This window comes from Phymastichus coffea, unplaced genomic scaffold (assembly GCF_024137745.1).
Source record: "Phymastichus coffea isolate CEN01 unplaced genomic scaffold, Cenicafe_Pcof_1.1 PCOF00043, whole genome shotgun sequence".
NCBI classification, from domain to species: Eukaryota; Metazoa; Arthropoda; class Insecta; order Hymenoptera; family Eulophidae; genus Phymastichus; species Phymastichus coffea.
This window is the reverse complement of record NW_026706854.1, coordinates 1,502,246-1,529,273: the sequence shown is the minus strand read 5'-3', so window position 1 is coordinate 1,529,273 and position 27,028 is coordinate 1,502,246. Positions and strand designations below refer to the sequence as shown.

General features: G+C 43.2%; 2 protein-coding genes across 2 annotated transcripts; one reads left to right on the top strand and one right to left on the bottom strand.

Moving 5' to 3' along the window:
• Window positions 1-7,138, top strand: LOC131664273 (uncharacterized). Its single transcript, XM_058935239.1, has 3 exons — window positions 1-14; window positions 5,451-6,480; window positions 6,550-7,138. The coding sequence occupies exons 1-3, from the start codon at window positions 1-3 to the stop codon at window positions 6,808-6,810; spliced, it is 1,305 nt and encodes a 434-aa protein (XP_058791222.1). The 3' UTR covers window positions 6,811-7,138.
• Window positions 7,139-10,648: 3,510 nt separating this feature from the next.
• On the bottom strand, window positions 10,649-16,389 carry LOC131664300 (pro-resilin-like). Its single transcript, XM_058935275.1, has 3 exons — window positions 16,328-16,389; window positions 11,468-11,938; window positions 10,649-10,993 (listed from the first exon to the last, which is right to left on the bottom strand). Exons 1-3 carry the CDS (start codon window positions 16,331-16,333, stop codon window positions 10,649-10,651), a joined length of 822 nt encoding a protein of 273 aa, XP_058791258.1. The 5' UTR covers window positions 16,334-16,389.
• Between the last annotated feature and the right edge of the window lie 10,639 nt (window positions 16,390-27,028).

Here is a 27,028-nt window from a genome sequence, read left to right as displayed (position 1 = left end):
ATGAGTTTATTTATGTTTGTTTGGATGTGTTTGTTTCCATCAGTTTGATCAAGTGTAATTTTCGTAATTAAAAGAATGAACCAATTTATTACTGAACAGCTTTTAGCAAAAGTATTTGTACTGCCTGCTGAAAATGAAGTTTACGTAACAAAATTAAAGGTTGTTTATATTTTAACATAATAAAATGTTATTGCTATTAAAATTCATTTCGATTTTGATGCAAAATCTTATTGGAACTTATTTTTATTTTTCGAGCAATAAGACTTACTATTTGGAAGTTGACCCTAATTGTTTCTTTGCAGGATAACTCCAGCAGCGAACCTGCGAAGTATAACTTTGGCTATCAAGTAAAAGACAACTACGGCAATGACTACAGCCATCAGGAGTCGCGAAACGGTGCCAAAACTCATGGCTCTTACAGTGTCCTCTTACCAGACGGCCGTAAGCAGATCGTAGAGTACGAGGCCGACGAGGCTGGCTACAGGCCGAAAATCTCTTACGAAAACGTCCAGACGGACAGAGCCGCTTATCCCGGCGGAGGTCCCTACTAAGCTTACTGCATTTCTCCGACTGTGCAGTTGTTGTTTACCTCGGCCTACGAAATTTCTACTTCCTCTTCATTTTTTCTGTCAATAAAGATGGATTTACGTTGGATATTGCTTTCTCATGTTTTTTCGAGCTGCCCGCTTCCTCTCTCCTTACCTTTCCTTGGAGACCCTTTTTTTTTATTTCGCGGTTATGAAGTCGCGGCGACGAACATTGAAAGGTCTGCCTCGAGAGAGAGAGAGAGGCTTTCTTTTCATTTTTCCGAAGATGGCTTTTCAATTTGGTGAAATTTGCATAGACTTTCAAGACTATGATAAGAGAATATTTGAATTTTTTTCTTTGATTATCCCCTACAAAAGAAACTTTAATAAAATGAAAAAATTGAAAAACGTAATGTAATAAATTCGCATTTTTTAAAGTAATTGTGAATTTCGTTTATATATATTTTTAGCTCTCAATTTACTTATCACAGAAGAAATGCATTCATGTTTTCTGTGTAGGTAATTTGAGTGAAAATGCGCATGAGCAGTCACGAAAAGCTTAGAAAAAATCAAACAAAGAAAAAATAATAGCGATAAAATTTGCTTTAAAATTAAAAATTTAAAATGAAATACATTTTTTTTTCGGTAATCAGAAAAAAGTAAATTCTCGCCTTCTCTCCTCTCGGAAAACCATTGCACTCGATTCGAGTAAATGAAAAGTGTGCTGTGCAGCTTTGGCTTGAGGATCGAGAGCTGCTGAATTTCGCTAACAACAGCGGTAAAACAAATTCGGACCAAAAAAAAAAAAAAAAACAGAATTGGCAGCAATCCACTTGAACTTTTAGGTATATGTTAGCATGGCAAAGCGTACATACGAGTGAGAGAGGGAACTATCGATCGGGGCAATCACAGATAGAGACGCTGTACATGTAGCGACAGTAGCGCCATACACACGTTTGGACACAAAGCTCGCGTGTCTAGCATTAATGTGACGTGTATCGAGTAAGGCGCGTACTGCACGTTAGCAAAGTGCACCATGCCAAGAGAAGGGGAGTAGTACAGCCTCTATGTTGGCACTGCCATTATAAGTGGGATCCTTCTTATGAGTTGTGAACGTTCGCTTCGGCTAAATTACCGGGCTAAGTGCGCTTCACCGGGAACTGCGCGACACCGTCAATTTCGCCCAAAGCCGAAGTTTATTGAAGCGGTTTTATTCTTTCTTTCTATCGACCGTTCGTTCAATTTGATATGATTTAGATTTAGTTACACGAGTATGAACAATTTTTTTAGCATAATACGTTATGAGTTTTCGCGCGACTTCATTACGATTAATTTAGCGAGGTTACCGATCGAAACAAACAAAAACATTACCAGAAATACAGTGGGTTATCCGAAAGTGACCGATAACTGTTTACATTGGAACATTTCATCCGTATTTCTGTCGAGTAGAACGTAATAGCAGCACTAGCGGCAGGAGCGCAACGCCACGGATCGCTAACTCTCGAAGTGCTTTTCACGCTAATTAGACACGTCTGTTCTTTGCGCGAGCGCGGAAGAATCCTCTCTGCTTCTTCCTTGCTGGTGCCATTTACCTTCATTCTCCCCTATACCTACTGCTGTCTTATCCGTCCTCTGTTCTCGCTCACTCTCTTTCATCCGATCTTCGCTCATCCTTACGTCAGGCTAATTAAGGCGCACACAAGGTTATTTACTTGCGGGAGCGTTTGCGTAATTTGGACGTGTGCGTACCGAGCCTACGATACTGCGTTATTGATATGCTCAACTTCGATAGCTCATAATTTGACCATTTTTCAAACAAAGATGCGTAAATTACTTCTAATGACACCTCTATATACGTTTCGCTTCTTACTACTGTACAATGATGATTGACGTGTGCGGATATGTAAAAAGCCTAACGTAACTGTTTGTATTTATGTATGTATTGAAGGTGCGCGATCACTCGCGATGGTATGCAAGACTTTACTCTCTTTCATATGTACTGTTGACACTTTCGAATTACAAGTGCTATAATTTCTTACAAACTTTTCTAACGGCGATATTTTTTAACGTCGGTGTAACGATATTTGATTGATATGTGGATACATGCAAAAGAAAATAAGAAATTCAATTCGCGATAGGATGTGAAACGCTTGCGATACGCCAAATGAGAACTTTTGATATCGGGTTTGGTATACGTTTAATCGAATCGTGAATTCGGCCGATAAGTATATATTTGCTAAGTGATGGATATAATCTCTCTGGATGCTTCGAATTTTGGATGTTTCGCTAATCCGGTATAGCCGGTGAATTTTCAATTAATGAATGCGAGCTTATATATATGCGCGCACATTTATTACGCGGTTAATTGATTGTATCATTCAGTAAAGACGAAAAGCAAAGTTAAAAGCTAATGATCCGAATCATAAATAATGTAAAACGTGTGTGCGCGCGCGCGCGCGCGATTGGGCAATATTTATCGGGGTGTAAATTCATTCAAATATTCATAATGTACCAGCATCTCTAAATTATGTGCCAGACTGAAATAGTACCGCAGCTGCAAATCATTAAATCTGCGAAATTCGATGTCCCGTTGCAATAGGCTCGACGCGCGTTTATTACAAGAGTTTTTCAATTTTGACATTACTTGGATAGAAACGTCGTTCTGATAAGAGAGCTCGACATACGAGCGTTACATAAAGACGCAGCGCGATGAAGCAAAGCAAATGAATCTCATCCACGAGATCTCCCAATTCTCGTTCCGAATTATCATTTTTGAGTTTCGGTCAGTTGTGCAATGGCCTCGTAATGAAAATTCGATTCAAGCTCGCGCCGCGTGCTCGAGTAGTTTTGTACTGGCGTGACGTTAAGTGCACTTTGTTCTCTAAATTTTCGAAAGCGCTAAGAGCGCGTTTACAGTGCTTCTGAATTACATCAGCCACGCCAGTTACATTGTGAAGTTTCTTGTTGGGGACATTAACTATGCTTGGTTGGACAATTTGAAAATATTCAAGTGAGCTTGAGCGCCTTTATTTTTCTCACGCTCTCGCAACGTCATTCCCTTTCTCTGCATAAACACAACGCGCATCTAGTTTTGTCGCTTCTGATTAAAAAAAACAAGAGCATTTGCAGCGGATTCTTCAACTTTTCGCGCTTGACACTTCGATCGCTAACGCTGAATATTTTGGTGAATTCATTAATTCGGAATTATCAAACAATTGTATATTGTCATCCGCGCGACTCCAATGACAAGTTTCTACGAGGAAACAGCGTAGCATGCGATCGTTGACAGAAACTCAATATGAACTTGAATTTGTTTCTTTAAAAATTGCGTGAATCCGCGGGGTAACGCTATTCATCGATAGTCTGCACGGATAACTCCGACACGTCGAGTTTCAGTATCGACTAAACGTCGTTTTAATTGTCGCGTTGGAGTTTTGGGCTGCCGGAGAATTCTCGCGCGACGTATGAATCAATTGACGGCGTGACCAAAATCACTACGTAAAAGCCGATGTTCGCTACTTTCCAATTGACAGCCATCGGAGTTTTACCGGTTGATGAGCATATAAACGCGCAATAGATTAATCTCATTTTTCGCGAGCATCGTTGATTATCTGTCTCGAGCGCATTGTCGCGCGCAATTGATTAGAGGTTTGGATTGATGAGCGGCTGCAACGATGCAGATGACGATCATAACCGTCGTCCAATTTCACTGTATGAGAATCAATCCCGGCAAGGAAATTACTTGACTCGTTAGATCAGCATCTGCGGCAATCGAGCGATAAAGGCCCTCGGCATTGTTGGCAATTGAGTGTGGTCCAATAGCGATGGGAAAGCCATCACCTTGCAGCGGTATTCACGGCCTTACTCGATGAAAAAAGGCAGCAGACGAGACGCAAGATCCTCTTCGCGTCTGACAGCCGTCAAACAAAGCTGCTTCAGCGTGGAGTCAAGGAAATAACGATGCGGTGCCGATCCCTTACGAGTGCGACCCGCGTGTGGCCTTGCTCTCGATGTGACGCGGCAGCGGTGCGGCTGACTGCTATAGCTCTCTCTCTCTCTCTCTCTCTCTCTCTCTCTCTCTCTCTCTCTCTCTCTCTCTCTCTCTCTCTCTCTCTCTCTCGCTCTTTCTCTATCCTCGTTGCGAAAGGGAGGCGGCGATGCGCTCACGCACGATGAACAACGCTATAGACAACTTGGACTACTTGCGCGCGCGCGTGTGTGTGTGGAGTAGGGAAGCTGCACGCGGGGAGCTACTCGTTTGTACTCGAGAAAGAAGGAGAGCACACACACCGATCGTTTTATAGTCTATACTATGCTTGCTATCGTAACGCGTGCGTGTGTATATAAACTGCGGGCCAGCGCTGGTCCAAAAGCAAACTCACTTCCGAGCTCGCGCCGTACAAGCATGAAGGTGAGCTCACGGTTTGCTGCGATCGCATATTTCTTATTCTTCTTTTCTACACGTTTATCGTGATTTTGTGCTCGATAGTGATATGGTTATTGTGCTTTTCCTCATGGATCCGCTGGATTGTGTCTATATTTATCTGAACTTCTTTTTTTCTGTGATTCTATTGTGCATTTTGGTGAAGTTTTGACAGTTTGTGATACCGATAAAATAATTTTAATAACCATTGAAAATTAATACGTAATAATAACAGCATATTGTAAATGGGGGCGTTCGAAATATTCAAAGTATTTTTTAATTGTTACTATCGCGATTATTAATAAAATATACATACATTTCTTTGATATGACTTTGACTTTCAAAATTGTTTAAATATAACAAAGTATGTTAATTTAACGAGTATCCAACGCGATAATTTACTGAGTTCTCGATAAATTCTATTGATTTAACTTTAGTTTTAGTTATTTTTGAAAATCAATAAAATTAATGTTACTTTTGTTTTCGTCCTAGGTCATCAGTGTGTTCCTCTGCATCTCCGCAGTGGCGTTGGCCAGCCTCGAGCCCTCCGGCTACCGGCCGCCAGGTTCATCCTCGTCTTCGCAGTACCTTCCTCCTCATCATCAGTTGCAACACGATCACCATCAACAAAATCAACACCATCAACAGAAGCAACCAGCGGTGGCCTCGTTACCGCCATCTTCGCAATACCTGCCACCAAGCGACGTCTCCGCAAAGCCAACCTCGCAGTACTTGACGCCACAGCACCAGCAGCCTCTACAACCGGCTGCGCCGTCGGGCAACTACCTGCCAGTTACGGAAAAGCCACACGTCAGCAGACCTTTGCCACCTGCCAACGGTTATTTGCCGCCGCCTGTACCTTCGAGCAGGCCTCCACCTCCCCCTCCGCCACCGGCCCACGATTACTTGCCGCCCTTGTCGAGATCTCAAGCCACCGGGCCTTCGGTGAAAGCTCCGGTGAGCGACTACCTGCCGTCGAAGAGACCTGTGGCTACCGCATCTTTACCCTCAAACGAATATTTGCCGCCGCACGCAACCAACAGGCAAGCAGCTTCGGCTTCTCTGAAAACGGCACCTGCAACACCACCGAAGGCCGAGTACTTACCCGCCCGCCCGAACGTGCCTTCGACTCCTAAGAACGACTACTTACCACCGTCACAACACTCGACACCTCCTTCGGCCAGAGTCTCCGTTGTGACCGTCTCGCCTTACAAACTCGATGGGTCCGCTTACACGAAACAAGAACCTCAGCAGCAGCAGCAGCACCACCACCACCACCACCAACAGTCGCCGAAGTTCGGTGGTTCTGAACTTGTCACTGCGGCCACATCGTTACCTGCAAGAAGTGGGGGCTATTCGTCTGGGGCCGAGGGTTACCAGAACAATGTGTACCAGCAATCCGCGGACCATTATCTGCCGCCCGCCGCTGGAGCCAGCGACTTCCGAGGCGCTGCCGATCAGAGCGGTTATCAATATGGAGCTGCTGGCAGCGCTGCCGGTTTCGGCTTGGCTCGCTCGGAACAACCTGCCGTAAGTTTTCAAGAACAATTTGACCAGAGTATTGCTTATACGAGATGTCTAATCGTGAAATCTTACCAGGAGCCAGCGAAATACGACTTTGAGTATCGCGTGAGCGACGAATTCGGCAACGATTTTGGCCACAAGGAGACGCGCGAGGGAACGCAAACTCACGGCTCGTACAGCGTGCTCTTGCCGGATGGTCGCAAGCAGATCGTCCAGTACGAGGCTAACGAGAACGGTTTCCAGCCGCGCATCTCGTATGAGGATGTTGCCACGGTACTGGGACCCAAGGCTGCCCTAGCTGGCTACGATGGCAATGCCAACAACCTCGGCTACTAGTCCCCGGTGAATTTTATTGCAGATCGCACACACATGTATAAAGAGTGTCAAGACCGTATTTAAGTATCCTCATCGAGGCGCTTCTAAATTTGTCGTCAAGCGAGCACTCGTGATTTTTTTTTTATTGATTTTGATTGTAAGAGGTGATACAGACCGTATACTTACCGTACTTGTATCGTGCTCAGCGATTTTCATTGCAATCATCGCACCCAGGTGACGCGACGGAAGCTTGCTATGGATTTATGTGTTTCGTGTTTTGTTTTCTTTTTTATTGTCCGTGCAATGTGATTTCGACGCGCTGCTTCGACGATGATGTATACATAATGTAATAGAGGTAGACTTGACGTAATAATAGTAGCTTACCCGCGCGTGTGATGATTGAACCGATTATATCGTATTAATACGATGACAATAGACGATGTAGTAATGTATTAAGAGAACACTATTCTTTTGTACAAAATACACATACTTTTATGTATACTTACAATATTACCAAGTATTTGTGTTTGTCTTGATCGTTTGGGGAAGATAGTAAAATACCGAACTGTAGGTTATACACGGAAAAGAAAAAGAAAACGTTCAAGAGATACGGTAAATTAACGTCGCGGCCTCGACACACACAAATATCTATTCATGTGGCTGAAGTAGAACAGTGCCGCGCGCCCAAGCGGCAATCCGAAAATTTAGATAGGAATTTACGGTTAGCAGACAATGTCGCAGAGAAGAGGAAAAAATTGGAATTTTTAGACGAGGACGTGCGGCCCATACTACATGCTTATGTAAGACAGCACGGTGTAGTGCAACGGCGCGACGACGGGCGACGGGCGACGAAGGAGGAAAGGCGAAAAAAAAAAGAAAAGAAAAAAAAAATCGAAAGAATGAAGTAAAAAAAGATATCCCAAGCACCGCGACATCTCGCAATCCACAGTAGCATGGGCGCGCAAGTTCATCCGAGCAGAGATACATGTAGGCACGCTGCATACGTAAAAGCGTCTCTATTCAAATTTTCCCTCCAAACGCCGCGTCGCGTCGTTCTGATTCCTATATATGCAGCCATGCCTTCGCATTCGATTCTTTTGAAGCTTTCTTTTTTTCAAATGTGCTCGCTCTTGCATTAGCATAAAATCATATTTCGCTTCGTTTGCATATTAGCGCGTCGCAGTTAGTGGTGCATATTTCGATTCAGCGCGCGTGCCGTTCATTTTCCTTCTCTCTCTCTCTCTCTCTCTCTCTCTCTCTCTCTCTCTCTCTCTCTCTCTCTCTCTCTCTCTCTGCCGATGATGCAGTTCTTTCGGAAATCACATCGATGCCACGCTATTTGCTTCCACGTTGAGCCCTGCCCAGCGGCAACGCTACTTTTGCCATGCACCCTGCCGCGCCGTGGGAATTTGATTTGTGCCTCGCTTCAGCCGACAGTTAATTTGTTGAATTCGGTAAACATATGGCAACGTAGTGTAACAAAGGCGCTCTCGATTTGAAAAAATTAAGCCGAACGTGAATTCATCTGAACTTGTAACTTCGAAGAGTAAACTACAATGAGAACTGGCGGAGATGTCGAAATAGCGGACTCGTAGATTCGTAGGTATACGCGCTGAGCGGCGTTACGCGAATTATAATTGATGGGAATTTTCAACGGTTGAAAATCGTTGAAAAGCGTAATCGATACCGCGCCCGTGCTCTGCCTCGAGACCATCATTTCGTCTACCTAGCCGCGGGATTCGCTCTCGCCAATGACAGCAGCGACATCTTTCAGCCGTTAGATCACGTCTATATTGCCACACACGACGAAGACGCCTGCTCGTGCAGCGTGCGTCTTCTCTCTCTCTCTCTTTCTCCCATTACTTTCACATTTCCAGCCATCAGCGCTCCAGTCAGACGTCTCTCTTTCTCTCTTTCTAGCTCTTCCTCGAGGATTTTTATTTTCCTGCGGCTCCTTTGTTGCGCGCTACGAACTGGATCGTTCATTTTGTAATAGCTCTCGCCCCGAGAGAATTTTTCTTTTCAATAATTACACGCGAACGAAAGTATACGCGGACATAATTAATTGTTTGCCTGCCTGGTGATGTTTCTCAAGTGGCGCTTTCGTTTGCCTGTCGTACTCTTTCGCGCACGCGCATTTATGGCGCCGCGTTACAAAATTATGCAATTAAACGATCAACTACAAGATAAACGCGGATTTAATCTATGCAAATGCATTCATTGAACGATGATAAGCAACGCTAGAGAGCGACGCGCGCTTAACTGGCAGGAAATGCGCTTTCAATTATTTAATCGCGTTTTATGCGAAGGCCCATAAGAGACAACGATGCTGTTGCCAATTCAATTATCCGTAGCTGCATTGAAAATTCATCAGTGGCGATAAGTCGGACATTTGTCAGGCTTGTCATTGTCACAAAAGAAGTGCAGTTGATTAACCAGCCCCTGTGTCTGGATAAGAGAATTTTAATCTCCGTCCCGAGGTAGATCTGAAAGTTCAAGCCACGCTTTTATATTTTTAATTTTGGCTTCCTAGTGCACGAATCACCAAATTACTCGGGCTAAAGTAATATTGACTCGAGCTTTTATCGCCTCGAACGAAAATTGAATGCATTAACGTATAAGCGAGCTTGCAGCGGTTATTTGCTCGGCATGCTCACGCGAAGAATCTCTTAAAAAACAAATCTCGTGGAGCGGTAAGCATCTCTATTTTGGCGACTTTTATAACCCAATAGATATCGACAGCGGATTAGTATATTTCAATTTGCGCAACTTGTACAGCTCGTTGCAAAAGAAGAGCGCCGCGCTCGCGCTTGATGGCGACGATAAGTGCATTTTCGATAGAAAAGCCGTTTTGAACAGTTCATCTGTGTCTCAGAAAATTGGGCATGCGAAAGGAACAAAGAGGGAAAGGCGATGTTCTCGTGTGCATTGGGAAATTCAAATAAATTCAGTTGGGACACTAGCACTTTCTGTTTTAAATTATTTGTATTGTACAAACACGATATATTGAGTATAGGGTATACATGTCGGGAAGAGAGAGAAAAAGACAGCGGGGGAGAGAGAAACTATACATACACGTGATCTTGCGCGCTTTTACAATTGTTTCACATTTTTTTTTACTTTCACGCTGTCGATGTACAGCAATCAGATACACGTGTTATTCGATCATCACATGCATATTACGTATGAGCACAATAAGCTATGTTACAGACTCGACGAAGCGTTTTGCGTTGCCTCGCATTACTAATCATGAATATACGACGGAAGATATCGGCTACGTATGGTAAGTTATATATGTCATCATCTGTAAATGCATCGTTCGTATAAAAATATCATTAATTCAACAAGATTATTATATATTATATCGTTGTCATTTTTATTTTCAAGTGTCGAGCAGTCGATTTAAGTTACACTTGTCGCGACACTTGATTAATTGAAATGAGGGACGTTCGCGGATTCTGCAACGAATTCGATTAATATGCAACGGGTTCTATGCAAAACCATCGATGCCTTAATAGACTATTTCTTCTTTTTTTTTTACTTTTTTTACAACAGCTTGCTTGACGTGTAGTCTGATAACTATTGATTGGGTCTTTCGCGTCTCTCTTCACATCTGCGTAAAGAACATCTTTTTATCGTGCTAATAATGTCTTCGTCGCAAACCAAAACTTATCATGAGTAACCTCGTTAAAAAAAATTATCTATATTTATTGCGCTCTGCAATAGAAGCAATGTTCGACGACAAAAACAATACGCCAGACTATTACGTACTTTGTTCCTCGAATCCGTGGCATTAATAAAGCACATAACGTTCAAGACGCAAAAGACCCAAAAAAATAAAAAAATGGCTGGGAAAGTTCTAGTAACGGTAGCCACCTTGTCCACTACCACCAGGGTACCCACCAGCGGAACCAAGCCCACCGCTGGGGTAACCTCCAGCTCCTCCACTCGAGTAACCTCCGGGACCTCCACTTGGGTAACCACCAGCACCACCGCCAATTCCATTGTTCACTTGCATATAAGTGATCTTGGGTCTGTAGCCGTTTTGATCGGCCTCGTACTCGACCATCTGCTTACGACCATCAGGAAGTAGAACGTAGTAAACGCCGGTTGTGTAGTCACCGTCGCGCATTTCTTTATGGCCGAAGTCGTTGCCTGAGGGTGGGTCATTTACCATGTACTCGAACTCATACTTTGCTGGCTCCTGCAATGAAATATTATTTTACCTTACAGTCATGTGCGACAGGTAGGTCACTCAAACCGATCGGAAGATTGAAAATAACTTGGGTTTTCGTACAGTGAATATTTATATTATAAATAAACTAGTGTAAAACTAGTTGCTTATGAATAAATTTGTAAATAATTTTGATTCTAGTTTAAAGTTGAAAGTCAAAATGGACTCTTAAAAAAGTAATTCTGAGTAGGCTATTGTTAGCTGGGTTCGACAGCAACATTAAAATTGAAGCAGCGTTTGCAAGGTTCTAGCAGTGAATGCTGATTATCAATCAAGTGAAAATCACACGGCAGCTAGACGCGTCAATAGAGCGAGCGTGGGAGCACAAAGAGCTTTAACACAATGTCGCTGGCATATAGGTACAAATCCTGTTGTCGAGCGCGAGCGAAGGGCCGAATTTGCGGAAACCATTCGATAGCCAATCTCCGGCGCGAGCAAACTCACGCTGTTAGCGTCGTCGTTGTATCCGCCGCTGCCGCTACCACCCGGATAGCCACCGGCGCCGCCACTGGAATAACCCCCGGCACCTGCGCCGGGATATCCAGCAGCACCACTGCCGACAGATGGTGGTCCGTATTGCTGATTGGGTGGCAAGTACTGATTAGACAGTGAGCCTCCGTTGCCTTGTCCGAATAGACCTTGTCCACTTGGGCGTCCGCCACCCAACTGGGGTGCCCCGTATTGTTGGCTAGGCGGCCTCTGTTGCTGTTGTCCCGGAGGTCCGTACTGCTGGCTAGGTGGCCTCTGTTGTTGCAATCCTGGAGCTCCATATTGCTGATTAGGCGGTGGCCTCTGCTGCTGAACTCCTGGAGGTCCGTACTGCTGGTCTGGCGGCAAGTACTGGTTGCTTACTGGCGGCTCCGCTCGGCTGAGTGCAAGTACTGCCAGTAATAATGTTGATAGACTGATGATTGCCTGCGGATGTAAAAATGTCGAATATTTGTAAGCTCACCCGCTCTTACAAGGTTTTCTTACAAGGTTTCCCGGAAGTTTTCATGGTAATCGTTGAACTGCGTTGTCGGACAGTTTATAAACAATTGCTCGGATGTTTTCAACAGTCAAGTTTAATAATAACGGCCGAAAATATTTATGCCACGCTTGAAAAACTTGGATTGTTTTGTAATTAGAGAAAGTTTCGAGTGAAACTTCTCCCTTCACAAAAGCTAATTTCATTTGACTCAAGTAAGAGTTTAACGAGGAATTCTAGTCAAGACTTTATTTAGTTTAATTAATCTTGAAACGCATTGCTCAAGCATGTTTGACAAAAAAGTATATTTGAAAAATATGTCCGCCTTCAACTGAAACGCAAGTAAATCGTTATGATAATTAATGGACGACTTGTTGCGCTGTCATTAGCAAACTCTCGGTGAATGAAGATAACATGAAGACAATAAAGATAAAAATAATGCTCATCAAGCGCAAAATGATGACGATATTTTACGAGTATTCGCAACCTCCGCAGAAACTCAACGTGGGAAACCCAATAATTTACGAGCTTTGTTTTCCATGAAATCAACGCACTCGGTTCTCTCTCCGACATTTGAATTCAGCATTTCGAAAAAGCATATATAAATACAATTCAGTAAAATACCAATCGCATAGAAACATACAGCGATGAAGAGGAAGGGGGGAGGGTGAGAAAACCCATCAGCTACCCGGGATTGAAGTGAGCTGATTGACGAGGTAAAATAAAGTGAACGCGAAAGCAAAAAAAAAACGTCGAATTCGAAACACGCGGTAATAGCTACATTTCTGTCCCGCTCGCACACGGCGGCGCGTGCGAATGCAATTTCGCGTTTTGGCGCAATAACGTAGAAGAAGCACACCGGTATAGGCTTTCGTAACTTTGACTCGCATCGCGCGCACTAGCACACACGCGTACACAGACACGATACACGCAAACGAATCTGTAACAAAGCTCGAAGATGACGGCATCGATATCATCATTTGCAAGTTGTATGTGCGCCTGTGGGCATCTACGACGAGTGTCGCACGATTAATGTCTCGGCTGGAAACTATCAGCGCGTGCGTGCTCATGGCGTTTTCAAAACACTTTACGACGAAATTTCACGCTCATGATTACGTGAGTGGATGAGCCGCCATGAAATCGCGGTGGTTTATTAAGAATTGCGCCGAATGCACGTCCTTATTGAAAATAAGCGCCCCGAAAATGCGTATGTATGTTAATCTCCCAAGTTATAGACTATGCAAACTTCATGTCACGGTTTGTTACAAATGCAAAAATCTTCGTTGCTATCGAAAATGGAGATCTGCAGCGGAATGTACTGGTGCCGTATATCCCGCTGAAGATCTCCGCTTGGTGTCTGCCGCGCGCGCGCGAGAGATCAAGGAATAATGGCGCCGTAGCCGTGTAGCTGGGCGAAGCTGTCGGTTCGGAAGCAAATCTTCTTCAATTAGCGCGACTGCAATCGATAGGAGATCACATCGTCAGAGACTCAAGTTGTATACGGAATAATTTGTAAAGGAAGATTCGATCTGTTCCTTACGAGCAGAAGCTTCGCAGGATTGATCGTGCTCGGAAAATATGTTGTGTTTTACTTGGCGTTGCAGCTCGAGTGATAATAATATATGATTTTTGGGATATTCGTAGTAATGAGCGCAAGTCTGATAAGGCGCTTGAATAATAAAGTCGCATATTCGACGTATCTTTCGTGAATAAGTTGCGGGGATCGGACGACAAGCAGGATTCGAATCTGCGGCTGTCTTTGTAAATGCGGAAGGAAAAAAGGTCGCGGTGCCCCTTGCGCGCAGCATTTATCGTCTGATTTAAATAAACGTCGCATACGAATGCGCGTAGGTCTGAATCGCGTCGTGCATCAGCATATACCCCGTATACGTATGTGCGCGCGATCTTGGAAGGCTTTTGCCGAAATGGAATAAATTTCAGGCGCAAATTACAGGCACGCGGCGTCACAGAACGCAAGCGTATAAATTAAGAAGCTGAACAATGGCGACGCTTGCTTAAACGCTTGTTTGCTAATTAATCAATTGCGGTGTGCAGACGCGAGCGAGAGAGAGAGAGAGAGAGAGAGAGCGGCAGAGAAAGAACATGCCTCTAATGCTTAATAAATCAGTGAGGCGATTGGACGAGAAAAACGAGCGCTGCACCTCCGCCGAACGCTTTATCGATTGGGATTACCGCCACGACTAATCCCCGATTGACATGTTTGCAGTTGCTTCTTTTCCGACCTATAGCGATGCTCGTTCTCGCGTGCTCGCTCTCAACTGAAAAGACGCGCAGCAATCCAACGTGCTTTTAAAAGCGCTCTTAATTTCTATTTAGCTGCTGTTCCCCTCCCGAGTAATGGTAATCACACCTCAAATATCGTTTTATCATCAATGCCAGAGTGTGCAGGTAAGTACATGATAACACGTTTATTTTATGCAATCATCTGCCTATTGCTGGATCGGTTAATGTTAATATTAAACGTCAAAGAACTGCCGCTAGAAAGTAGTAAAACACGTCTCTCGTCAGACTCAATTAGCAAGATTATAGCGTCACCAATTTTACGAGCAGAGCAAGCGTCAAATAAATTAGCAAGAGCTTTCGTCACTTTGGAAGAATTGGCCGAGCGACGTGTTGTCGCGAGCTAAACTTTGTCATCGAGGCATTTCAAAATTGCCCACAAACGGCAAGCATTTTGCACAGACGACGAGGATCGCCATTGCAAATCAGCGATAGGCATCTGGCACAGGCTGCTTCCGAAAAAAGCCCTCTCCATTATTATCCTCTCTCACCTTCACGCACGGCAGTTTCGCAAGGGAAGCGCGCGGTAGGTGATCGCACGTTGATTTACGGGTGGCAATCATAACGCCCCCTCCTCCTCCCGCTACCTCTCTCATGCTACATGGCAGGCGGGCAGGCTCGAGACGCGGAACGCGGATGCGCCGAACAGTTATGCAAGATCCTCGTTTTTTTTTTCTGGTCCGCTGGCGGTGGCGTTGCCGTAGTGTTTTGATTCGGCTGAATTTTAATTGAAAAAGCAAAAATCAGACGTCAGCGAATCTGCCTTTATTACCAAATATATTCTATTCTTTAGTTTAATTAAGGGACGCTGGGATCTCGACAAGAGCGGCGTACTTTCGCGGGAACTAGGCTTTATGGCGAATAATAATGAGACGTTATTGCAAGCAAGTTTATTATGCAAAATAACCAACGACCTCAAATCAACTTGTCACGTGAGCAAAATATTAATTAATATGATGTGCTGTTGAAAATAAAACGTCTCGCTGAGGGTGAATTAATTTTGTATTTCAAATGATGATTGATTTCTTTTCAAATTGAGCTGATCATTATTTTTCAATATTTTCAGATGACGATATTAATGCTTTTTCTTTTATAATTAATGCACTTTTGTGAGAAGATGTTTTGGTATTAATGGTGGGAAAAATTATATTTTCTTTTGATACATTTCAGCGATACTTTAAATGAGAAGTCACTAACACACAACGCGGAGAGGAATAGATCTATAAAAATTGTGTACGTACCAGAGTACAATAGAATTCAATTTTACACGGTTCAATTTGGAGAACAATTAAGTTTGTTTTAATATCACTACACAAATGGCGCCGCTCATTCAACGTTGAAAATTGTTACAGAGTAATAGTTTGAAGTTTTATTGCATGTTTCGTATGACAATGGATTATAAAACTCAATTTTTACCGCTGTAGTAACTTGATTTTGAAATTGATGGTTCAACATGCTTGTAATTGAAAACCTTTTGATTCATTTGTACAGAAATAATAAGATATAATTTGATATTACAAAGTTATGATTAAGTCTTATTAGAAGTGCAATGCTGGTGATAGTAAGTATTGCACTCAAAAGAAAATTATAACTAATTTTTTTATAAGTGGCTTTTGCTATGCTACTTCTCGAAAAAATACATGCTTAGACAAATTAATTGTCATTGGTTAAATGAAATTTCTTTATAAATAACAAAAGCTCCATTCTCTCACTATTCAAGATATTCTATTTTTGCGAGTAAATAGTGATTTTTTCATGAATAATTATTCATTATCAATACTTACTTGCTTACTCTAATCGGCATTAAACTATTCGGCTAACTAGTATCTTATGGCAATTTTTTAGATTCGGAAATAAACAATCTGGATTAAATTTGTAATCGTTTTTCTGTTGAATAACTTCTCCGAAATGTAAAACGTTGGGATAACAATAGAAAAACTTAATAAAAAAAATAAAAATGAAAACTTGTACGGAATAATTCTTTGAGTTTCATAAAATGAACTTAATTTTTCATAGGAAATTGTAAAAATACTCACGTTCATATTGCCAACAAAACTAAATTTGAGTTTGGCTGTTCAACCAGAAGCAGCGATCACACTGCGAGTATTTTCGTGACAGAGAAATGAACGGAGTCAAGTATAAAAGAAGCGCGTCCACGAGCAATAAAAGAAGAATAAGAAACACAACAGATCGCGTGGCGATGTGTGCGCGGATCGAGAACAAAGCCGTCGCAGGGGGGAAGCTGCTGGTCGATCTTGCCTGGGGGAGGAGGTCCTTGCCAGAGCGAGAGACTACGAGTGCGAGGTGGCCGATGCTGGGATCGCAGTTTTATACCTCTCGCGTGCGGATCATCATCCTCCTCTCCCGATATGTGTAACATCACGAGCAAGGCCGTTGCGACATCAACAGCCTCCTACCACGACTCTTCTTCTTCATCTCTCCCTCGGAGGGTGGCCTACTGCAGTCGCCACTGCCGCCGGCCATAGCTACCAAAGCTTATGAGATTTTTTTGGTGGGAGACGTGTGCGTGATGTCTATTTGTGATCATACACGCGCCTACTGCATCATCCATCGTTTCGTTATTATCTCTCGTCCTTGCGCGGTTTCCATGTGTCTGCGCGTACCTTCACACAATCTGCTCGAGGCACCGCACTACTTTATTCATTGTCCGATTGTCCCTGTAATTGATAGAACTCAATAAGTGCACCACTTACTACTTCGTCTTTCCTCTCCTTTTCTCTCCATTACTCGCACTTTTTTTGTTTTATTTTGATTTGTTGTTTCCTCTGGGGATGAGTGATTTTAGTGACGGCGAGTTGATTGGAAAGTCAAGTTGAGCGTGAAAATCCTGCATGGGAGCTCGCTACGCTATCTGTGCTTTTCTTTTTTCGCCTGTTATTTCGTTTTGCCCAGCTAGCAAACGCGTCGGGAAATCGAATGAAAGCTACATCGACTCGCAACAGATGGCAAAGCTAACGAGTGTTTGGGCTGAATGTAGTTTTTGGAAGCTTTGATGGAATTGCGATACACTTGTAATTCGACAAATAATACCATTGCGAAGAGAATCGACACGCGTAATTAAATTTTTTCTTTCTTTAGTCGATTATTTAACGCAAAATCGAAATGTCAGTTAATTTAATTAATCATGTTAAATTGTAAGTGACAGGTAGGATTGAGAAACAATCAATATTTCCTTGGCTGCGAATTTATCTTTTTTCCTTGTTTATATTTATATTTTTCAACTAAATCTATATGATATTTTACATTGCAACCTACGTCAGGAATATTTTTAAATCATATAAAATACATCGAGAGATGGATAGTTTCATACTTGCATACTTCAGTTTTATTAATTTCGATGCAGAAATATTCAGAAATAAGTCATCTACTTATTTGTCTATCATGTATCAATGAATATTTGATAGATTTAGAAATAATATCGACATTATGGTTGGAAAAAGTGTAAAAATAATTATATGCTTCAAAAAAATTATTCTACGTTTGAAAAATTGTATGGAAATGTGGTCGCATGTGTACGTGATAACGCGCTATCCTGAGCTTTCGTTTACGTTCGAAACATAATCGATATTCACGCAAATTGAAAAAGAAAAAAAGTTATCATTATTTTTTAAATCAAACTTTCTAATTGGCTTGACAGTTGAAACGAAATTCACATTTACTTCGCTTAGATATCCTCGAGGCTACATCAATATATGCTACTGATGACGATGAAAAAAAATTGATGAATTATTTGGCGAATCTATGATGGCTCAATCTCAATCCATTTCTCAATGAGTCCCATTGCAATAGCAAATAGGCAAATGAAGAGTGCACCGGCGCACACATGGCATAAAAAATTTTGTTTCGCAAAGGCAAAAATCAATCTCGGCATTGACGGTCCTTTGTTGCTCGCTGGTGAAAAAAAGCTTCGCTTTAAAACAGCACACAAAGCCCATGTGCCAATATGACGTTTTTCTGTCCTCGTCAGGGTTCTAATTCGCGCGCAGGTTGCACAAAGGCCGAAGGATACGCGAGAGAAGAGAAGATACATCGCATTCCCGTCTAATGGCTTCCGAGGTGAGCGTGTGCACGCTCACGCTCCCGCGTCATATTTCGAGATCTCAATGAGTCGAAAACGTTTTTCTGATTGTATGTGTGTATGTACGTAAGCACTTGAAAGGATGAGTATGCCATGATTGAAAAATCAAATCAAAGCCTAACAAGACGTGAGTTGTTATTTTTTATTTTTCTTATTTTGCTTCTCTCTCTCTCTCACTCATGTCGACTGCTCACTCAAGCGAGACTTCATTGGGTACCTTGTTCATATATTCAAGTGTTTGATTTGAATTAGAAATCTTGTAAACGAACCAAGATCACGAAGTCTTTAATGCATGAATAAATTAATTATATTTGCGTGGATGATACAATAATAACTATATTTGACAGTTTGTCTTGATGAATTTTAGAACATCATTCTAGTTTTTTTTATAAGAGGTATACGCATCACTTAAATTTGACGCAGATAGCGTTTTATGATTATTGAAAATTTTCAACATTTACTATGAAAATAGTGATTAGAAAAAACTTAAGCGTTTGCTCGTGAAATAAGTTTTTTTTATATGGAATGGTTTTTTTTATATATCAGAAAATGCAAGATTTTCCATTAATATGAACTACATTTCTGGAAACAGACGAACAAATCCAAGCTTTACAGTATTGTCGAACTTCCGTATACACTATGAAGTATAATATCGAAAAATAGAACGAAATCCATGTAATAATGTTTGCGAATTATTTGGCTAACAGCTTTGCAACGAGCGTATCGTAATAACTAATAATCTACTTAAGATAATTTAGAACGTTAGCCACGTACATTCAAAGTCGATTTGCATTTGTTAGGAAACACCGTTGTCCGAATTAAAGCTGAATCACCGAATTCCACCTACAAGCGCATACGCACTGTAATCATTCATCAATCACGCGGTGATTTCCTTTTTTAAAAACTGTGTACTCAAATTGCCGACTATTGGCAAATAACTGCTGGCTGAAGAAGGTAACTAGCTTGGAATTTGGCACATTAAACCGTAAATTAATCATAATCTCCCCTCCTCCACAATGGAGGAGGATGAGTTGCGTCGTAAAAAGAGCCTTAAAAATAGCTGAGACGAGCATCTCTCTCTCGTACGCGCGCGCAGCTGAGCTGCATAATCAGCGCACTTTTTGATTGCCCGTGCGCGCGCGGCGCTCGCCGGGAGAGTAAATTTATCGCGGCTAATGAAAAATTAATTAAAATCCGTGCCGCTTGCGTAAGTACGCGGGAGCCCGGGTGATAAATAACAGTGAAACCGCAGTGAGTATGATCTGCGAACGATACGTCAAGGCTCGAGTTTGCCTTGATTCGACACTTTTTTTTCATATCTCTCGCAAGTCATACATCGATGTTCAAATTAACGAGAGCGGTATCGAGAACCGTGCGCCATGTGACATCTCACTGAGCGAACGAAACGTGCCAAGGTACTGCTTCTTTCTATTCTAAGATGTACAGTGTGGAAAAATCGCCCGGCAGCTATTTATGATAATTAACCGAGCGTCGTTCGGATTTATTTCGCATGCATGCCAAGGCCGTTAAAGCAGATTTTCATTATTCTACTTTAACGACGCTTTTTAATTACGGCCGACTTAACATCCTCGGCAACGTACCCAGAATCCTGCACATTTTGTCTACGCTCATTGCCTCAACTGAACAAAGAACTTTTGGACAATGCTCAAGAGATGCGAGCACAAAATGTTGGCGTTCGGCTTGTCTAATGGGCCCAAACGCGCGCAAGTATAGCAGCACATCCGTATACGTGTAAATATTCATGACGAAACTCGTGCATATATGTATATATATTTATGTGTGTGTGTGTGTGTGTGTGTGTGTGTCAGTACGCGCGTGCGAGTTGATGTTGAGCAAACGAGGGCCAAATTACTTCACGCCAGACGATAATTAAGCTGCGCTTCTTGTCGGCTATCGATGCGCTAAAGCAGCGCACGCAGCGTCAGCGAACGCGCGAGAGTTGCGCAGTCGTTTTTGTAAAACTGGAGCTTTTGGATGCTACTGCTGCTGGCGCCCGCCGCCGCATGATGTTTATCGCAACGCCAAAGACTCTCACGATTTTCACGCGGCTCGCATGGGTAGGCAACTCGCACTCGTGCTCTCACTACCCCCCCCCCCCTCTCTCTCCGACGATTATTGATTCTTTCGACTTTTCTACGATTGCTCACTCGTGCAATTGCGCTCTTTCGTTAAATTCACGCCTGCCAAGGTTTTGGCGTGAATTCCGTCTTTCTCTGCCGATCCTTTGTAAGCCAGCTTGTTGCGATCTGTGTTTCTATGCTGTCTCTTGAAATATGCTTGGACAAGAGCGCACGCATAGCTTATCGCAAAACCGTAATCTTTCTTGCTTGAAAAATCGCAGTTGAATTGCTATATGCTGAAACTAATTGAGATTTCTTCCACTTAAAAAATGTAGTAGTAATTAGTGCGCTAATCTTATCAAACTTGATGGTAATTTAATCTCTAAATCAAAGTAATTGTCTTGGAGTGATGATGAGAATGCAAATTTTGTATGTGAATACGCGGGTTTCGTTAGCTTCGTCATCGCAGAGAAGTAAGTATACTTGTTCGCACACGATCAGAAATTTTCGATAAAAAAAAAGTAAATAAACAAGAAAAAAAGCAAAGAAAAAAAGAAAAGAGGCTAAGCGTGAGGCGTCTAGAGCTACGTGAAATATTAGTCTTGAAAAGAATCTGCTTATGCCGCATGTCGTTCATTGAGCATGCGATAAAGGCGTCATAATCGCGCGCCTCTCAATGGAGCTTAACAATAAAACTCATAAAAGCGCGCGCGCGTGAAAACAAAACATCGAAGACTATCGAAATACAAAAGGCACTCCCTTGACTTTTTTGCGCGCGAGAGACGGCACGCGCCATATAACACATCACCGCTCTCTCTCTCTCTCTCTCTCTCGGCAACTGCACGAGGTGTAGTAATGTATTATATCACGTGAAGCTGCGAGACAGCATCGAAGAGGAAGGGGGGGGGGGACGTTCGTAGCGCGCGAGAGTGAAAGATACATCTAATCCGAAACACATAGCGCGTGCATTATGCGACGACGCTGCTGTTGCTCTGCGATGCATTAATGCTCGCTCTTCGATCGACAGATCTAATATGCGCCTCCACACCATTATTATCCCCTCGGCGTATGCCGAGCAATTTCAGCGAGAAAGAGAGAGAGAGAGAGAGAGAGAGAGAGAGAGAGAGAGAGAGAGAGAGAGAGAGAGAGAGAGAGAGATAGCATGCTAATTGGAAGTGCGGCCAGAAACTTGCCTGTTGCGGTTGATAAATTTGCTCGGCAACTTCTGCTCTCGATCCGACTACTTCTTTTTCTCTTTTGCTCGTCTGCTGAATTTTTTACTTTCGTTTTATTCACTGCTATTGCCCGACGCTCGCTTTTCCTACTTCTTTTTTTTTCATTCACCTTATTTGCGGTAGAGCTTTTTTTTATTTTATCGCTGCCAAGTTGAGGAATACTTCCATGGACAGGGCGATATGCCGCGACTTTACTCAAATTTCATCCTGTTTACTTTTGTAAATTTCTTTCAGTTGAATTAATTTTATAATTTTCTAGTAACTCTCTATACACTGACAGATTTTATGAGACTGATTGACTGGCGCTGCTTAATATACACCGTAATATGAACTCATTGATGGGGTGTATATTGCCAATAGCGTTTCATGTTGTTTAGTGGAATTTTATTTCCCACGCTGCATTCTGGGCGATTCGCAGATGGAAGAGCTCCTTTGACAGCTGACTGAATCGATTTTACAAAATCAAAGCGAACAAAGCGAATATAAATTGAAGTGCTCCACTGATCGTAGCTATGGAAAATGCGAAGCATAGAGGTATGTTTTCCTGAATGGTTGCTTGAACAAGAGAAAGCTAGCGTTAATTTTCTTTACCCCCTGACAGAGCAATTAAGAAACCTCACACTTGTAAGTAACGACTTTTAAGTTTCAATTGCAACGAGAAGAGACCATGGAGCGAAAAAAAATTCCAAAGCATCCATTGCGTACTTGAGAGTCTCCCACGTGTTAGAGCTAATCGCCATAGCTAATGACTGGCATCTTGTCATGATTTTTTCCCTTTCGTCGCAGTTTGGCTGCGCGATCATCGCGCTAATTGTACTTTTCCATCCTCTGATGCCGCCGCGCGCGGCGCGCTAATGTCATTTTTCGCAAAAGCGAGACACATTACCAAGCTCATCAATTCATCTTCGTCGCATAGGCCTATGCGCAACGATCGATTTTCTAAACGAGCCTCAAGTGAGAGAGGGATATGTGCAGACGCGCGCGCGCGCGCGCGGCTCTTTCGCAATGTTTTTCACGGATCGGCAGTTATTTGCGCAAAAGCCGCGTAGATAGCGCGGGATGTAAAGCCGCGGCCGAAGTCGGAAAACGAATAAAAGAACGCGCTTATCGAGGAGTCGAGCCGCGCCAACAGACCTTGGCATTCTGCTGGCCGCAGGTGAGGACCGCTCTCGGCGCACTCGTGCGCGACGGTGCGTTAATTAGCGCCGCGCCTCATCTCTCCTATCTGTCCTATATCCCATTCCGTTTCCGCGGCACGTTTTATAGCGGGCGCCCGTGCGCGACAAAGTGTATGCACGCATAAACCTACCTAATCGAAAGAATCAGCGCTGCTGTGCTGATTGAAAGCGTTAATAATCGGTTTACGCGTGCGCTTCCACTTGATTTCGAGTTTTCCAGGATATAGTTTTGACGCGTTGCGCTAATGCAATTAACTAATGTGTCGATTTTTTTATCATCTTGAATCGTGTAATATATGGAAAAACTAATTGACGTTACTCTTTTATCTCGTAATAATTAAGTGTACGAATGAACAGTGCGAACAGTTTCACACCAAGTTATTATTTCAGCACTGGTATCAGAAAGAGGCATCAAAAGATTAGCCTTTGCATGGAGTAAAATACGTGGACCAATAGTAAAAGGTATAATTAGTCAGTCGAAGCTCCATTAATCAATTGTATTTTGAATAATTATGTAAATACGTATCCATTGTCTGGATCGGATTAACCACTGCGTAATATGTTAATTTCGCGAGCCAATATAATCATATTACGACTATTTTTTTAAAAATTACATCGAATGCAGAGAGCAGCAGCTCACATCTGATGAGATAATTGAATTGGCTAATTTACTTAGCCGGATTCAATCTCGATAATAGTATAAAATTCAAATGTGCATTAGCAAAGTAAACAAAATTAGCCATTTTGCGTGTGCCCTCCCTCCCTCTCAGAGCGCGTACATAAAAGCGGCCGCTTGGAAAACTTGATTCCGAAGTATTCAAATCTTCCTCACTCGCGCGTTGCTCCCTTTGCCTATACCCCATTTTGCCGTTTTTTTTTTTCGTTTCTCTCCCATGAGACTCTTTCTCTCAATTTCTATTAAGCCATCCGCCAATCCAGCAGCAACGAATCGAAAGAGCCAATCCATTTAGCGAGTATGCAAACGCGGGCGCGCGTTGCGAAAAAATTCGCATACCCACGCAGGGTAAAAAATAACGGCGGGTCGACGAAATTGCAGGGTCTACATTTGTAGACGGTATTCCGCCGAAAGACAAAATCGGAATAATATCGGTGCGGCCTTGCGCAAGCTGGCTGAAGCGCCGCCGGCGCCTGCTCGTAAATATTCAGCGTCACTGCTGTCGCTACCTCCTCCGTGTATTAATCTAATGAACGTTTTGATTAGATTTCAGAGAAGGAGCCGCTCGGGTTCTGGGCCATTCAGCTCGCTACGGCACGGCATTACAATGGGAGGACGCGAGCAGCGTGTGGGTATAGGTTGCGCAAAAATGCTACGTACCCGGGCGTTTTGTAGATAAAAGAAAGCGAGCACATCCGTTACGTCACGAGGGAGGGAGAGACGCTTCGAATTAGCTACACATTCACATACACACGGCTGACTTGATATTTCTTGCTCCACTATAGCTTTGGTCTCATCGTGTTCTGTGCCTTCAGACGTGCATTATGTCAAGCACACGAGCTCAGCAAAGATTTTGACTTTATAGTATGTGAAGTTACCAGAACTTCAAAGTACTTCAGAGCCAGGTTAGGTAGTCTCTCGGCTTATCTTCTGCTTTTGGTTTTAACTTCGGCGTCTTCGCTATCTCGTGTGAACTACTTATCCGTGCATTTACTTTCGGTCGATCTGAAATGGGGTTGTGGAAGCGCCGAATGAAAGTCGAAAATCTCGCGCGAGCTAATCCGTGCAAAATCCGTCGTTAAACTTCCAATTACAAAACATATTTGCGAGGTGCATCGTCAAATTAGCCCGTGGTGCGCGCAGCAGCGCTCGTTCATGGAAAAGCCTGGCGTGGGCCGACGGAAGCGGCGAGCACACGAAAAGGTTGCCCGACTGGCTTCATAAATAATGCGAGCTTAAGCGGTCAGGGAACGCGCGTTGCGGTTTCACGCGGACAAATTTCTCCGCGATTGCGGAGGCTCGCGGCCGCGGCGCATGCATCATCATTGGCCGCCGCGCGCCGGCACGCTCACCTCGCAGTGTCAAGCTGCGCGCGCGCGCGCGCGCATGTCGCGTTCACGACTCTCTCGCGCTCGGCGTGCATTACACGCAGCCAAGATGTTTATCACGATGTTATGCCCGTATTTATCGCGCGCCGAGAGCAAAGCTTCTCCCGATTTACGAGCGCCAATTGAATTTTGCACGCAGGCTCGATGTTCTTAACGAGAGCGCGTGCCTCCGCCGCGTGACGTAATTGAAGTAAGTGCGGCAAGGCGGCGATGAAATATCGGCGCATCCGACAGCGAACTCAGCTTTACGACAGATTAATAATGTAAAGCGGCATTTTATGCGTGTGTACTTTAATGTTGCGAACGATGAGTGCCATTGACGGCAGCTCCGTATACCAACTATCTGTTGTGCTGACTCTTCCGTGTATGTAAATAATGACGGAGCTCTTGTCATAAATCAGGCGTAATTAGTATACGTTTCTTTTTCATTGAACTCTCTGCGAAAGTTGAGTGATTGAAAAAAACAAACTAGTTACGTTATTATCTCTGATCGCGGGGGTAGGGCTTATACTTTCATCGCGATGTTTGAGCATCAGATGATTTTTTTCTATTAATATTTTATGGCATATTTCGAAAGTTGACAGTCTTCTTTTTAATTAACTGTTGATAATTTCACTAACTGTTCGTCTCGCAAGAAACATGCAATTGTATTAATCAGCCATTTATCACTACTGGCATACAAAGGATGCTGATTTTGATGAAGATGGAGACAGAAAGCCGAGGGGAACGGACTCGACGTTGCCTTGGAAGAAGGTGTCGATAGTCAAGAGTGAGGATAAAAAGGAAGCCATTCTTCTTTTCCCTTGCGCTGCTCGAGGAAGGCTCGCGCAATTGGGCCGGTCCATATAGGTCCATGGGAGCGGGATGCTTTCGTCACACGCGCAACGTGCTCGTTCTGCGGTCTGAGAACGGCACGCATACGCGCTCCCAGGCTTGCACGTAAACCTTTCGTTGTTGAACTTGCCGGCCGCGACGTAGCGGCTAGATGCAGGACGCGCGCGAGATACTCTGACCCGCGAAGCCATACGCGCGCTCGCGCGTCAAGATCGGGCAATTTATTAGCCGCCTCAGCGACGCATTCGATATTGAATTTTCGGCAACGTGTCGTACAACTAGACTCGACTGCTCTAGCTCTGACACCCACGCCAGTCGAGCCAAGGCTTATTGAATTTACGAGCTCGGGGCCGCCGTATTATAGAGCCTTGCGACAATTTTATGCCCTGTGGATTCAAGCGAGAGCTCGAAGGCAGTGGGCAGCACTATGCTTTGTCATTTTAATTCAATTCTAATGTCTTGAATGTTTACATCGTTAACAAGTTTCTTTCATTTTCATTATTATTTGATAACTCTTTTCATTAAATGAAGTCATACACAGCGAACGAATTGCGCGTAATAGTTTTTATTAGCGAGCTCATCGTCAGCAGCCCGAGGGCAGAGTGTGAGTGCCGAAAAACTTTCACATACCCATCAAGGTCGAAGCGTGTGAGCCATTTAATTTGTTTCAATTCACGCGACGCGATGGTAGGTGTAAGGGAAATTTCGCGAGTCGCGATCGGACAGCCGTTTGTTATCGAAGCTCATAAATCGCTCTTAAGTATTTTTTAATACGCTCAATTTGGTAATTGATCGTTCCGGGTAATAAATAATGAGATGCTGCTTGCTTTTGGGGAAAATGCAGTATATGCGAGGTAACATCCAGTGGAGAAAGTGATGTTCCGCTGTGTATGCGATAATTACGAAAAACACGCGAGTTTAAAGGTAGAGAGCAAAAAGACCGTTGCGTTAATTTTGTTTGACTAACTTGAGGTATGTATATATTGTGAAAAAAATGCCCTCGTTTAAATCGGATTGAAAACAAGGAAATGATATGTACACTTGGGAATGCGGGAAAGTTTATAGCCAAAATTAATTATAAAAAAACAAAATTCCAATGGTACAAGAAAAATGGTACGGTATTTTGATATTTTGCAACGTAATGTTCGCGAAAATGGGATGGTACAGGAGAGCGGAGAGGAGATATAAGCTGCAATCAGACGACTCGTAGTCAATCATTTTACTTTCATCACGATAAAAAAATTTT

What these genes read in the sequence shown, in the direction of transcription:
- LOC131664273 (XM_058935239.1), top strand. An exon ending in CTCGCTCGGAACAACCTGCC is followed by an intron (nt 6,481 to 6,549) that starts GTAAGTTTTCAA and finishes AAATCTTACCAG; the next exon opens with GAGCCAGCGAAATACGACTT.
- LOC131664300 (XM_058935275.1), bottom strand. An exon ending in ACAACGACGACGCTAACAGC is followed by an intron (nt 10,994 to 11,467) that starts GTGAGTTTGCTC and finishes ATTTCATTGCAG; the next exon opens with GAGCCAGCAAAGTATGAGTT.